The 14,641-nt window shown below is 35.8% G+C and overlaps 1 protein-coding gene across 1 annotated transcript; it reads right to left on the reverse strand.

Moving 5' to 3' along the window:
* Positions 1-5,212: 5,212 nt before the first annotated feature.
* Positions 5,213-8,796, reverse strand: LOC124182977 (haloacid dehalogenase-like hydrolase domain-containing protein 2). Its single transcript, XM_046570867.1, has 4 exons — positions 8,535-8,796; positions 7,991-8,287; positions 6,572-6,782; positions 5,213-6,493 (listed from the first exon to the last, which is right to left on the reverse strand). Exons 1-4 carry the CDS (start codon positions 8,627-8,629, stop codon positions 6,326-6,328), a joined length of 771 nt encoding a protein of 256 aa, XP_046426823.1. The 5' UTR covers positions 8,630-8,796; the 3' UTR covers positions 5,213-6,325.
* Between the last annotated feature and the right edge of the window lie 5,845 nt (positions 8,797-14,641).

Genomic DNA, 14,641 nt, shown 5'->3' on the forward strand with positions numbered 1-14,641 from the left:
GCCCGGGACCAGCCGTGGGCTAGCGCCGGCACTGGCCAAAACACGAGTCGAACCATGTGGCAGTTAGTTAGAAAAACTCTATTTTCATAAGAATAAATAGTTCAAGGGTTTATGTCTGAAACCTTATTTCTTTTTTTCTTTCCGATCAGTGTTATCTATTGATAACACAACACTTATCCCAACTTCTGGTTGTCCCCGGATGTAAAAGCGAAGCCGAACCAGTTTATTCCTTGCCGCTCGGGAATAAACGACGTTCACGGACGTAACAACGTGTTGGATATTTCTATATTTTTTTTGAAACTGAGTGCACCTCAATTGTTGAGAAAAATCACTTTTCATTTTACGAACAAAAACCATATAAACTAGTGTTATTATTTTGTATGTTTCACAGTCACTTAGACCATTCCTACCATATCATCAACCCGTTGGAACAGAAAGACGTTTCACTTAGGCAAGATAATGTCGAAATACTAGAAGACTTGGCCTCTGAAAGAAGCAGCTGCTCATTGTAAAGTACAGAACTCAAAGTAAATGATGAATATTACAGGCAAAATAATAACTGTGAAGAGAGAGAACCATAACTTGTAGAGAAAAATGGCATAAATTTATTGAAAAATGACGTTGATATATTTTATTACTTAACAGAATTGCCTTGAAGATCTATGACCGTATCTGTATTATTTAAAAAGTTAGAAGTCATAAAAGTTCCCAAAACATCGAAAAAAACATCAGTTTTTATAAACAAATGCTCATAACAACAGATTAGCACTAACATTTCGTGTCTGTGATAGTTTAAGAGTTATATTAGTTTTTTAGTAGACAAATAAAGCAGCCGCTGCAACTTTTGTAGCACGTGTTTTTTAAAACTAAAATAAAAAATTGAACAAAATTTTTTTCTATACTTTGTTATATATGGTTGTTTTTGTAATTTTTATAAGTTTGAGAAGAAAAATATAACAAAGTTGAAAATTTATTTATAACAGATTGATAAGTTAATAAGCAATGGAATTGTTGATAAAAAAAATTTTTTTTTGTTACTTTATAGAGGACTGTCAATTATGATTTTTAGATAAAAAATAACTTCTTAACTAATTATTTAAAAAATAGAAATATAAAAAAACGATTATAAACAAGTAAAAATTTTTGTTAGGGAAAAATTTTTTTTTTCAAAACTCATAATATTTATAATACACTTCTCGCAAAAATTAAGGGAACAGCAAAATTTTCGAAATTTTTTGGTGATTTTCAACAGGCTGTATTTCAGTGAAAAATGGTCGTACAAGAAATAAAAAAACAAAGCTTTTGAAGCTTGAAGACGCTAGTTTTTGAATTTTTTGGTTAAAAATTTTTCGAATCACTATTAGCCATGCAATCCTTGGATAAAGCACGAAGAAAAAATTTTCAAAATTTTTTACATTTTTTTTTCGCTCTACGGGCATGGAAAAATTTTCATTCTGTTAGCGCACTCATCTTCCGAAACTTCGAACTTTAGAACAGCTAAACAAGTGAATAACACTAAAAACCCACATCTCGAAATTCAGTTAACGAACGTATTATTTTTAATAAACGTGTATTCTGAATTAAAGTGTGTATGTAGAGCGAATTATTTCAAGTCACCCATAGTGATAGTTGGCACGACCCACAACAAGTTCCAGATCGAAACAGGCTGCTCTCGACGTTTGTCCCAGATCGTAACATTCCGACGAATCTTTACGTTTTCAAACTAGTCTAGTCGATAAGCTCAAAATGGTCTAAAATAGAGATACTGCTCCTAAAATTATGTGCGATAGCTCATTGGATTCGGAATGACGCCTAGACAAAGGTGCTAAAAAAGTTTATCAGCACACAAAAAATTGCAAAAGTTATAACCAATTAAAGATGAAAAAAAAAAGGCATTTCGTTTTTCGCCAATATCTCATAGACTATTAATAGTTCTGAAATTTTAAAAAAAGATTCTTAAAGAAGAGGAAATTTCCAATAAAAATTAAGAGAACAAGGTCCCTTAAGAAACAAAAACCTTGTTCCCTTGATTTTTTCAAAATTTCAATCAATCGGTCCAGGAAAACCGCTGAACCGATCGATCTACCGATTTACAGGGACCTTTGGGGTACATTAGGCTGTAAAATTTTCTTCTAACCTAAGCTTTCCCCCCAATATTGACGAAGATACAGTCGATTATCCAAAAAAAAAGCAAAATGGCATTTTTTTGCTTTTTTTTCACGTTAACGCTACAGGTGGAAAAAAAATTTTTTTGACCTCAACCTTGACAGATTTTTGTAGGAAATTTTCTGCAGAAAAAGAAACTGCCCTTCGGCTCGCTGTACGACCAGTAGTTCCAGAGATATCGGCAGTTGAGTGAAAAAGGATCCTTTGGCATTCAAAATTCGATATCTCGAAGACAAATGGTCGTATCGAGGTTTAAAAAAAAGCATCTTTAAGCTGAATAAACAGGCTATGCGACCAATGCATTGGTTTAGCTCGGAAAAATTTTTCCATGCCCGTAGAGCGTAAAAAAAAAATGTAAAAAATTTTGAAAATATTTTCTTCGTGCTTTATCCAAGGATTGCATGGCTAATAGTGATTCGAAAAATTTTTAACCAAAAAATTCAAAAACTAGAGTCTTCAAGCTTCAAAAGCTTTGTTTTTTTATTTCTTGTACGACCATTTTTCACTGAAATACAACCTGTTGAAAATCACCAAAAAATTTCGAAAATTTTGCTGTTCCGTTAATTTTTGCGAGAAGTGTATAATAAAGTTGTGAAAAAAAATTTTGAATCAATTAATAAATAAAAAAAAAAAATCAATTAATATCTTGTATTAATAAAAAAACGATAATATCATGATTAGGAAAAAAAAAATTTTTTTTAACAGTATTACTTGGATTGTTCAGTTTTTGTTCGAGTACAAAAATTATTACAAACAAAGTATGAATATTTCTTCAACTTTTATGGCGTGATATTGTTGACTATGTATATAAGAAAGGCTCCACGAAGCGAAATATTTTGTGACAATTATTTAAACATTTTTTTTCATTTACAATGAAGACGAAAGTTCGAGAAAATTTTGTTACTTAACAATCGTTTAACTTGTTGAAATATTATCTTCAAGTAAAATTTCCAACGGGGATAAATTTTTTGAAGTGTTCAAAACACACCATCATTTTAACAAATTTTAAATAAAAATTCAATACCCTAAAAAAATTAATCAATGTGTCGTACTCGCTTTTGACGCCGCGTGCGCGACCTAAAAACGAAGCGCGGAGACCCATTTTCAGCGTTAAATTAAAATTATAAACAATGGAGATAGAGTACCGAGAGCTAGAGTTTTTTTATTGGAAATTTCCTCTTCTTTAAGAATCTTTTTTTAAAATTTCAGAACTATTAATAGTCTATGAGATATTGGCGAAAAACGAAATGCCTTTTTTTTTTCATCTTTAATTGGTTATAACTTTTGCAATTTTTTGTGTGCTGATAAACTTTTTTAGCACCTTTGTCTAGGCGTCATTCCGAATCCAATGAGCTATCGCACATAATTTTAGGAGCAGTATCTCTATTTTAGACCATTTTGAGCTTATCGACTAGACTAGTTTGAAAACGTAAAGATTCGTCGGAATGTTACGATCTGGGACAAACGTCGAGAGCAGCCTGTTTCGATCTGGAACTTGTTGTGGGTCGTGCCAACTATCACTATGGGTGACTTGAAATAATTCGCTCTACATACACACTTTAATTCAGAATACACGTTTATTAAAAATAATACGTTCGTTAACTGAATTTCGAGATGTGGGTTTTTAGTGTTATTCACTTGTTTAGCTGTTCTAAAGTTCGAAGTTTCGGAAGATGAGTGCTCTAACAGAATGATCTATAAGGTTTTCTATTTTTGAGGTGTGTAATGGTCTGTCGTCTAAACTGGTTCTGTCGTTTTTGATGTCTCAAGTGATTCTAATTTGCAACTGTCTAATTCGAAAAGGATATTGAATAGTGGGAGGTCTGGAAGAGACTCCTGATTGGTTTTTGGATACGTCACTGCAAGACAATTGGTCTTGAAGAGGCCAATCGGTGCAATGCTGACAAGAGAGTTAATTGCAAGAATGCAAATTTGAATTCTAAGAATGATACCGTGTGAACTGCTCGTCTTGTCTTCTCTCACGTTCCTTAAGGGATCTCAGTGTGACACTCCGAAAAATCACTGATTTTTGCGAATTTTTTTTTTAATGTTCACATGAACTAATCGGTCCGGTTTTTTTTTCCATAAATAAGTACGTTTATGAAGAATACAAAATGATTTTTTAAAGTTTATTTATTGAGTGCATCATTGTTGTATAAATTGTTGTAATTTCACGTGAAAAAAAAGGTGCTGCACGGTTTCCACGATGACGGCCGCAATTTTGATCTGAAAAAAAAATTTCAAAAAGATTATTGATCTGTAGGAAAGTCGCTATCGCGCTATGGAGGGTTTTTTTTTTTTTTTTAAATTTGACAAAATGGCGGCGGTTTGAACAAAAAGTGTCGAATGTGGCCCTTTTTTTCGACAGTTTTTCGTAAAAAAAATAGGAAGTTTTCAAAAAAAAAAAAAAAAGCTTCCATAGCGCGATAAAGAATGAGGTTTAAAATGTTCTCCCGAAATTGGAACTAGATATCTTTAAAACTCTTCCTTTGAGAGTGGAAACCGTTTTGAAAAACACCATTCTGAGAAAAACGCGTTTAAAGATTGAAGTTGGAAAAGTTTATATAAATCGTTTACTTACGATCAATCGGCGATGCCAGGTCTTGATTTTTTTCTTGGGGGTTTCTCTCGTACGTCTATCCGTGGTGGATGTCAAAAACGAACTGAAATGCTTGGACAGTTTATTCTGCAAGGTTATAGAACCTAAGCACCTTAGTACTCGCGCAGGTAGAAAACCCGTTCCATTTCTACAAGAAACGCTGTAGCGACCGTAATAATTTGAATTTCGATTTAAAAATTTGAGAGAATGTTTAGAACAGTGTATACTATACGATAATGCAAAAAAAAAAACAATTTTTTGAAAATTTCACACTGAGACGATCCCTTAAGTTTGGTCAGTGAGAGTTCGCGAGTCTAAGTTGAAATTGAGGATATAAAATAAAGAAATGAAAATATTATATGAACGATTGTTGGTCCGTGACCATTACACACCAAGATGATAACTAAATCTATATCTATATGGTTCTTAAAGGCTATGGTATGAGCATGTGTGCTCTCTTATGATAATTGCACGCCGGTAAGTTACGATACAGAGAGGGTGCAGCCGTAATTATCGGCTGGGACGTAACAGGAATAAGAAAAAGCAATTTTCGACCGAAACCAATCCTTTTCTTATATCACCGAAGGTGTTGAAAACTAAAAAGTTATTCAATATTTGAACTTCTAACCACTCGAACTTATTACTTACAGTTTATATTGCGATGAGGGTATGGAAAAGGAGAACCGGACAAACATTGAGGGATACCAAAAATAGTATACTCGTCAGAAAGTAGTTTTTTAATTTACAGACGCAATTTCATTGTCATGGTCTGAAGTGCTTCATTTTTTTTTTTTTTTTTTAATTAATTGAATATCATCAAATTGAGTTTTGAAATCTGTCATTTCGTTACTCCGAAGTAATAACTGAATGAAATTATATGGTGTTAGAAATGTATTCAAATATTCGTGGCAGACGCCATATTGTATCGTAACTATAGAAACGTTTTTCTTCTTGCTGAAGCTTTTATTATAACAACATGCATTCTTTATAATAAAGGCAAGTATATCCAACGTTAATTTAGCAATCTGCTAGTTTTATTATACCTGTGCCAACATATGGGAGGCAGAGGTAAAATGCCCAGTGTGGAATAAAAGTCCACGTTGAAATACTGACCTCAGTTTTATGCTAATTTGAAAACTTATTACATATTTTTGTTTTACGAATAAAACCATGAACTATATTAATGATAATAATAATAAAGTAAGCAACGCCATGTCATGTCAACTTAATCAGTCAATTCAATTAATGCATGTATGTATGGGAGATTCTATTCTACCCCACATTTCTAATTTTTTTCGAGCAATGTTCCTGTCATTTTAGGAACGATGAGTTCTTTTTTAGGCAAATTGAAGCGGAATATCACTCGTACAAGTATAATCGATATTTTATAATATTATATTAAGGTCGGGATTTAACTATGGCCTCCCCTTTATATTAGCGTAATTCATGACTTGGGAAAATCTGAATTTGCAGGTGAATTATTTTAACGCTCTTTTTATTGACTTAATTCTAAATGAATTTTTTTTTTTTACCTAAATCGCCAGTTATAAACCAAAATGCTTAAGTTATTTCTTGTATGACAGCTTCGACAGCTTCTACAAACGACGAACATACTTTATACGGTCCTGGCGATATCTTGTTTTCGTCTCCCTCCCTGTATTTTCCAGTCTGCACAAGGATTCCTCTCATGCCAAGTGCTTGGGCTCCAGCGATATCGTCTCTCACATCCTTACATTGAAATTGATATCCATGACACATCGTTGTTAACCAATATTAGAACAAAGTCATGTACTGTATAAAACCTACATCGCCTATCATAACTGCTTCCTCTGGCCTTGCAGTTCCTAAGGCTGCTTTGAAAAATTCAGCCGTAGGTTTACCAACTACCTCGGCCTTCACATTTGAGGAATACTCCAAGCCTTTTATAAACGGTCCAGGTCCTAATGCCAGGCCATCTTCATGCTTGTAGTATCGTCCTTCATGGATAGCTATCAATGATGCACCTTCTAAAAGAAGTCTGCAGCATTCACGAAGTGATTTAAATAAATTTTGATACACATACAAATTTTTTTTTCATTCAGTAGACTCTCCATAACTTCTCGTCTTCAGGACTTTCGAAGTGATGTCTTGCCTTCGGCTGGCTACACAATATTAATTTTTAAATACCAGGAGTTTTCCCAGTTTTCCTAGCTAAGATCTCCAGTCTTTCCTAACTTCTCCGCAATAGCAAATAAACCTTTTTTTTGTCATAGTTTTGAGGTTTGGTCAACTTTATCTGATATCATTGTCTAATATATGTACATACCTCAGAAACAAGCAAGCAACCAGCAACACAAACGATCAATACATTTTGAGTCTCAACCATATTGATACTAGGAAGACCATACTATACATCATGGGATCCGCGATATTTACCAATGGTTTTCCTGCTATGATTTATTCCTGTATCTTCCTAATTCTATCATCACAAATAAGATGTCTAATGAATTATGTACTTTCTTTTCTGATTTCAAATAAATATCATGAAAACAAAATTTTTTGATACATATTTCTAAATAACTCAAAAACCACTCGCACTAAGTAAAACACTTCTGAAAGGTACGAAAAATAGTTCAATTGGTATGTATTATTGTTTAATCATTCTCTTTAAAACTTTTTATATGGTAAGAATTATTGCATTTCACTTGGAAGTTCCTCTATAGTTTACGAGCACCTAACGACATAAGAAGGTATTCGATTTAGCTAATCTAAGATTTCTCTGGAAAAGCTCAAAGGTTAAAAAATGATCACTTATATATTATCAAAACCTGATACAAAGTTACAGAGTGAAATGAGTAGTAAGGATTTCGTTCATTCTAGTTTCAAGTAGCATGACTGTAATGCATCAAAAAAACTTCCACAAATCTAGCTTTAAATAAAGTGCCAAAAACTCAGAACTAACCTTAGTAGTCGAATCGAAGTGTTTGACCTATTTTCGAAATTTTCTGACTTTTCCATACCCCAACTCAAATTCCTTGATTTTTCCTGTATTTTTTGAACGCGCACCAACATATATTTTTAGAAACTGCAACATTTAAGGTGTTTTCATGAGTTGCTTACGCAAAATTGTTTCTTATGTCACCCTTGGCTTTAAGATTCTGCTATAGGCATGTGGTAGTAAAAGATCTTTGCAAGTTGTGAAGAGTCAACTTCAATAATTGTAGATGCTGGCTTAGGGAAACTGACCTGAAAGCTTTGTTTAATTCATGGTAATGAAATTTGGAAGGTGCCAATCCAACAACCACAGCATTTTGTCGGCTGTCTTTGACAAGGTCTGTAAAATCTTCCATTGCTGCATCATCAATTAACAACAGGGGACTTAGTTGACGAGATATTAATACTTGTCTAACTGCGTTGAGCGAACTGAAGATTTCGTCTTTATCGATCTCAAACCCAATTTTATTTAGACGAGCATGCAAGTATCTCATTGACTCCTTTGATGTGTTGGTGACAAATTTTATGGATGCATTGGTATTCCGGAGCCTGCAAGTAATTGTAACAGAATAACGAAGTTATGACTAACAATAGTCCAGTGCATACAGTATTAACAACAAATAGACATCATGTTCCCAGAGAATTCTATGAAATAGACCAGGCAGGCTCACAACAGTAACAAATAGCAACATTCAATGCAAGACGCAATATCGCTACAAGTAGCTCCAAGTTCACACACTCATAAATGCTCAAAGTATGCTAATTAATCGAGAATTTAAACATAAGCTTGGAGGACCTTTCTAAAGCTTCCACAGCTCCTGGCACGACGTCATTGCCTACGTGAAGTGTTCCACTGAGGTCTATCAGAACTGTCCTTATTCTTTGCGTCATATTTTATTTTTTTTCTGATCGGTATATACTTCCAGCTTTATAAAAATGAAAACGTTGATTTCAGAATTGAAAAAATGCAAAAAATAGCAAAAGAATGAACTGCTGAGCTGTGAAGTACAAGCCACGGCACAGACCAAAGTATCGTACAAAGAGTAGAATCCGACTGTATACAGTGAGAAGGTCCTCTACATACACTGCGAGCACTGTTTAGTGCTCTTACTGGGGAGATATTCGTTCCGTTTGTAACATCCGACCGGAACGTCCGTATGTTTTATCGACTATTATTACTGCATGTTACTTTTATCAACCAACCAAACTCGAAGTACGAGAATCTTGTAACCATAAGAAATTAAAACAACTGTCTAACTATTTGGAATATCCCTAGATGAAAATAACTATGAAATTCACTAGCCAAGGCTTAAAAACCATGTTACGATATCTTCGTACTACAGAGAACTATAATACTATTATGCGTTATTATATATCACTATCATATTAACACTATAATTAACTAACATAATTATACCCAATTATTATATAGCACTCAACAATGCCATTTGTGCATTCGGAGGTGAGAGCTATACTATAAGCAACATACGCTTTACTATATAGCCCGGAGTATAGAAGACTGTAAAACCATAGATAAATGCATAACCAATATAATGTAAAGATAGCACTGCTGCAACCCATAAAACCAGAGGCTGCAAAACCATCAAACCGTGAATGCTAATTACCCAGCATGAACTATACCTTCTTCCGCAAGGCCGTATTGTAGGCAACACGCGCAACGTTTTGAAGGCAATGCAGATCTCCAATGTGGAGCCATACAGAGCTTCACCTAAAGAATACATTAGGGAACTTACCGACGAAACGAAAACGTTCTAGAAGCTTCCAAGCCGATTTATATCAATATAAGAATTAACATTTACAGAAGGGAGTTATATACAAAAAGCACACATGTAAACCTGCTCTAAAGTCATGAATTATCGAATTACTAAATACTCTAAATCTGTTAAGATAGTTATAACACAAACAGCTAAGGATATTCGCAGCAGCGCGATTCTAATAATGTTAAGCAAATAACAAACTATGTTTTATAAACAATCGCTATTGTACTCCAGGTTAATAACGACAGTAGTCGACTATAATACATATGTAATTCTATATAGAAACAGGTATAAAACTAACAAACGACAGGTAACCAAAATGAAATATGGGCTTTGTAACGAGCAAGATAGCAAAAACATTAAGAGGTAGACAGGAAGAAGTTAAGTTCCTGAGGGGGGCCAGAAAGGGGGCTGGCGCCTCAACGAAAAGCTCACGCAGTTCGGAGAACTACGGAACAAAGTCCACGCACCTACACCACCGCACCGAGCAACGTTATACCATACAAGACTCCATAATATATTATACCATACGTAAAAACCTACAATATAGTAATAGCTAATGGACTAAGATAACAGGGGTGCATGCGCGAGGATGTCGTGCCCTAATTAGTTCCTAGAAAAAGGAGGGAGGTGCGCAGAGGCGACCAAAAAACTAAAGACGGGGATCGTTCTGCGCAACGATCGACATCTATAAAAACGGCGACCGATCACTCGATCGTCCTCTTAGTTTCTACCTCCAGATTCGTCATCTAGTTCCGGTACAGTCTCGCGGAAAAATCCTTTAGCTTTTTGCATTAAGACTTTCATACAACGTTACTCTGCCCAAAAGTCCAGCGAGCTTAAACTCCATTGTGTCATATTAAGTTTAAGATCTTACACTGTGTAACTCCGTTTTTGTGACTTTTAAATATCGAACTTATAAAATAAACCAAAGTTAATAAAAGTATCCAATGTGACGTGGTATTTCGTACCCCGTCACTTTATTTAATTATCGCATTCCCCTAGGTACAAATATCGCTAAAAATAACGAAAGCACGTCTGAGGCCAATACTCCAAAAATGAACGACTAATTATCTTTAAGTTGATTTCCCTTTACTAAGCTAATTGTATGCTATTTTCTAATTCTGTAATGCTCTTCGAGAACCATCCGCGAGACCTTCACGTCAAGATACCAGGACACTGCCTGACAGGGGTCACGTACCAGCTCAACATCAACACCACCGACTACAGACGAACGAATACCGCTGAAACCACTCCCGATGGATGCCTATCTAGTTGTCGAAAAGGGTCGTGCGTGATGCACAACAGCACCTCCAACTATTTGAGACTTATCGGCCAGGAGCCGAACCACGAACGAATGCTTCTACCGCTCGGATGCATCGTCAGGCGGCGTACAGGGCTGTGCGTCAAAAACACAACGAAGCCTCCCGTCGACGATACTTATCGGCCTGGAGCTGAACCGACCCTAACATCTACTAAGTCGTTGACTATCCAATAGAAGACGGTTTTCTCTTAACGAACCGTCTTATCGAAGGACTGCGGCGTGGAATAGGCTAATGATATGCTGACCACGTGGATCTGGTGGATCTAGTGTGGGGATCCGGGTTGAGGGCCATCACCACCAGATCGTTCCGGCATGAGGGCTTCCATGAGCGAGGGCCGGGATGCAGCGCCGACGAAATAGCTACAACGGGGAGTACCAGTAAAGCAAGGAGTGAGTTACAGTCGGTCGCAAGTCCAGGAGACCGGTGACGTAACATTGCCGCACACCTCAATATCGCAATACCTGAGCAGTACGACCCCCCCCCCCCCCCCCTCTCACCAACGATACCGCATAGCTGAAGGAAAACATCTCTAACCACCTTCCGACGTCCCGATACCTCGATACCTGTCGTCGAGGGAAAAGAAAAACAAGCGGCGAGGGATTATCGCCACCTATCCGTGGACCAGGCCACGCTACCTGCTGATCCAATTAAAATACCGCAAATTTTGGGAAGAATCACGTGACAGCAGCTCGACGAAAATCAGGATCATCGCTAATCTCGTCACACTCTACGTTCAGTTACCAAACATAGCAGACGTGCCTTTTGTAACTCGACTTCCAGTTTCGTACTAGCGCCTTTATTAATCCGACCTTCAGCTTTGTTAATTGTACCAGTGTTCCCATTATCGCTTTGATTACCGCTATCGCATCGTTTTCTCTCGCACCTGTTAGATCTTCTTTTACGTAAGTGAGGTTCCTTTTCTATTTTGTGAAGCCACGAGATTACTTGCAATATATCGTACCTTTACCTTTAACCCTTTCTCTCTTTACCTTGCAGTTGGTCTGCTTGAGCCAATTGGGCTCGTATCTTTTCTCTTTATCTTGCAGTTGGTCTGCTTGAGCCACCTGGGCTCGTACCTTATTCTCTCGTATCTCTTATCTTGTCCCTTTCTCTGTCTTATTGCAAGTAACTTCGCGACTGATTGACTATTGCTTACGCATTGGAGTGACTACTGTTTATCTTATTATCTTTCTCTTTTAGAATATTTGAATGTCTAATATCGCTGTCTAGCAGCGCGTTCCGTTAAAGGATCAATTTTTATCTTAGCTATTGAGCATTGCTATTTTGTTATATTTTCTCTGATTAATTTCTATCTGTCTCTTTACCTATTATCGTTGATTATTGTATCTTAGTGAGAGTACCGCGAGAGCGATCTTATATCGCTGCGCGGTCCCGTTCGTCGTTCATTTGACATTGGAGTATTGTGCCGTATCGCATAACATCTTTTTCACTATTTTCTTCGCTAATATCGCTGATCGTAGTTGTCCGTAGTCTATTTGGTTTGCCGTACGTTGCCTATTAATTATCTTGAATATTGTTTGTCTTATCTTGAATTGCCTTTTATCGTACCGAATATTATCTATCTTTCTCTCGCACTTACCGCAAACTATAGACTACGTATTATCTTTTATTCTCTATATTTTATAATAATTTTCTATTTGACCTGTCGCTTGAATCTACCTTGTAATTCATAATTCCTTGTCTGCCTATTTCTGATTATTCTGGTAATGTGATAACTATTTCAATTGTTGTATTTCGCATGTGTTATAATCGCTTCTCACATTTTATGATTTATTTGCTTACCGCTTAATTTAAGTACAGTGTATCTCTTCTGCTCTGCCTATCTATCGTAAAACCGTGTTAATCATTACCTTTAATATCGCGAGCTTGCTCATATTTCCCGCTTATTCGGAAAACGTTCCGTTAATTGTTAACTCTCTGGCTTAACCCTTCTCTGGCTGTAACTATTGTTAATTATCGCATTTATCGTACTTGCATCGCCAACTCTTCAGCTACTTGCTTGTCAGTAAACTTATCGCTTCTTGTTTAATATATTTGATATTATTCCTGCTTCACCTGTTTCTTATTTTATCTATTGGATTCGACTCCGCCCCTCTACCATTATCTTGTCTCTCTGAGCGAACTGTGCAAAACCGTCGTAGAACCTGACCTTACCTTCATCTATTACCTTTACCTTTACCTTTGTCTTTTTCTCTGATTATCTATTGTTGACGCATGTGCGTCTGGCGCCCAACAATTGTATCTTTCTCCCTTAGTATCTCTCTCTATATAATTATTTAGGTTAGCGACTGCGCCGTAGGGTAACCAATTATCGTTATATCGTTCTTACCCTCAAACTTATAAAAATATTGGTTACACCAAATATATTAGAGTCAGTTATTCCGCTAAAACCTCTCACCAATCTACGCTACAAGTCATCGCATCCAGAATACTCTCAAAAAGGTAAGCCAAATTAAATCTTTTATCCAACAATTTCTCCCTCTTCGGTTCGTTCGATTAGAGCGACAGAATGCCCGTTGTCCGGTGTATTTCAATACTTAATCGGTAATTGGTGACCCAAACTACTGATGTGAGTCTAGCTGTAGCTGCGTGTGAATGTTTCCGGTGTCTAACATCTGGAGATTTCCACTAGGTACCGTTCCGACATCACACGTTATTGACTGACAGTATTGGGAAATCATCCACTCAGATACGCTACCTGACGGATCAAATATAAACTACTCTGTGCAGGTCAAGCTTAAACTGCTGATACCAAATATAATATGTGAGAAATGTAGTTTAAAAGTGTTAAACTTTTTTTTAAATATTAAGTAATCAATTATTATCTATAAGCTTAGTTATTACTTAAAAACATCTTAAATTTCAATATTTGATCAAAAAATTTAATCATGGAGTTTCCACCACGAGAAAATAAAAATAAAACTTTCTGCTGCGTGTATGGGTGTAATAGCAAGTCTAGTAAGAACAATACAGTTCGATTTTACACTTTTCCTTCGGCAAATTCTAGTTTTGTAGTAGTCAAAAATAAATTTGGTGAAGATGAAGTTATTGATCGTCGATTAGCTTGGATAAAAGCATTGAAAATTGGGAATGAGGTTACACAGTCAAAAAAAGTGTTTTCATTACATTTTACAAAAAATGACTTCATACCAACATGTAAGTAATTACCTATAGAATTTCATTTCATAATTATTTGTTTATCATCAATATGAAATGAAATTTTTTGTAGTGTAATATTTGTCAAAAAAAATAAAAAACAATAAACATTAAATTTTATTTTTCTTTGAAGCCAATGTTGCGATATTGCACCCACAATCTCATGCGGTGGATCTTTGAAACGAGAAGTTTTGAGACAGAATGCAATTATTTTATACTCATTATCACAACTAGTATCTGATTGCTGTAGGCCACATTTCATTAGATGTCCCGCATCAAGTATATCTTCACCACCAATAAAATTTTTCTGACGAGGCTGAGTATTTGCAAACTCAGAAATTTCTTGTACTGAAATTTTCATATTTTATTGAATTTTTTTTGAAAATTCGAGTTTAATAACTGTAAATAAATACACGCTTTCACATAAGAACACGAAAGCTGATTTAAAAATGCGTTTTAGAATAGTTACTGCTTCTGCCGCAAGGAGAAGCCACGCCCCCGGCAGATTTCCCATAGTAACCAGTATAGCCAACTATAAAGGAACGGCTTCGCAGTATACTAAATGACCTCACACCTTACGGTGCTCGCAGTGTATATCAGAACATACCCTCTCTCTCTCTCTC

This window comes from Neodiprion fabricii, chromosome 5 (genome assembly GCF_021155785.1).
Source record: "Neodiprion fabricii isolate iyNeoFabr1 chromosome 5, iyNeoFabr1.1, whole genome shotgun sequence".
Classification (NCBI taxonomy): Eukaryota; Metazoa; Arthropoda; class Insecta; order Hymenoptera; family Diprionidae; genus Neodiprion; species Neodiprion fabricii.

Excerpts from the sequence above, each read along its gene's own strand:
- LOC124182977 (XM_046570867.1), bottom strand. The coding sequence starts at position 8,629 with ATGACGCAAAGAATAAGGACAGTTCTGATAGACCTCAGTGGAACACTT. Across the intron at positions 8,288-8,534 it reads GCTGTGGAAGCTTTAGAAAG|GCTCCGGAATACCAATGCAT; the intron begins GTCCTCCAAGCT and ends AATTACTTGCAG. Across the intron at positions 6,783-7,990 it reads GAATTAAACAAAGCTTTCAG|ACTTCTTTTAGAAGGTGCAT; the intron begins GTCAGTTTCCCT and ends TGAATGCTGCAG.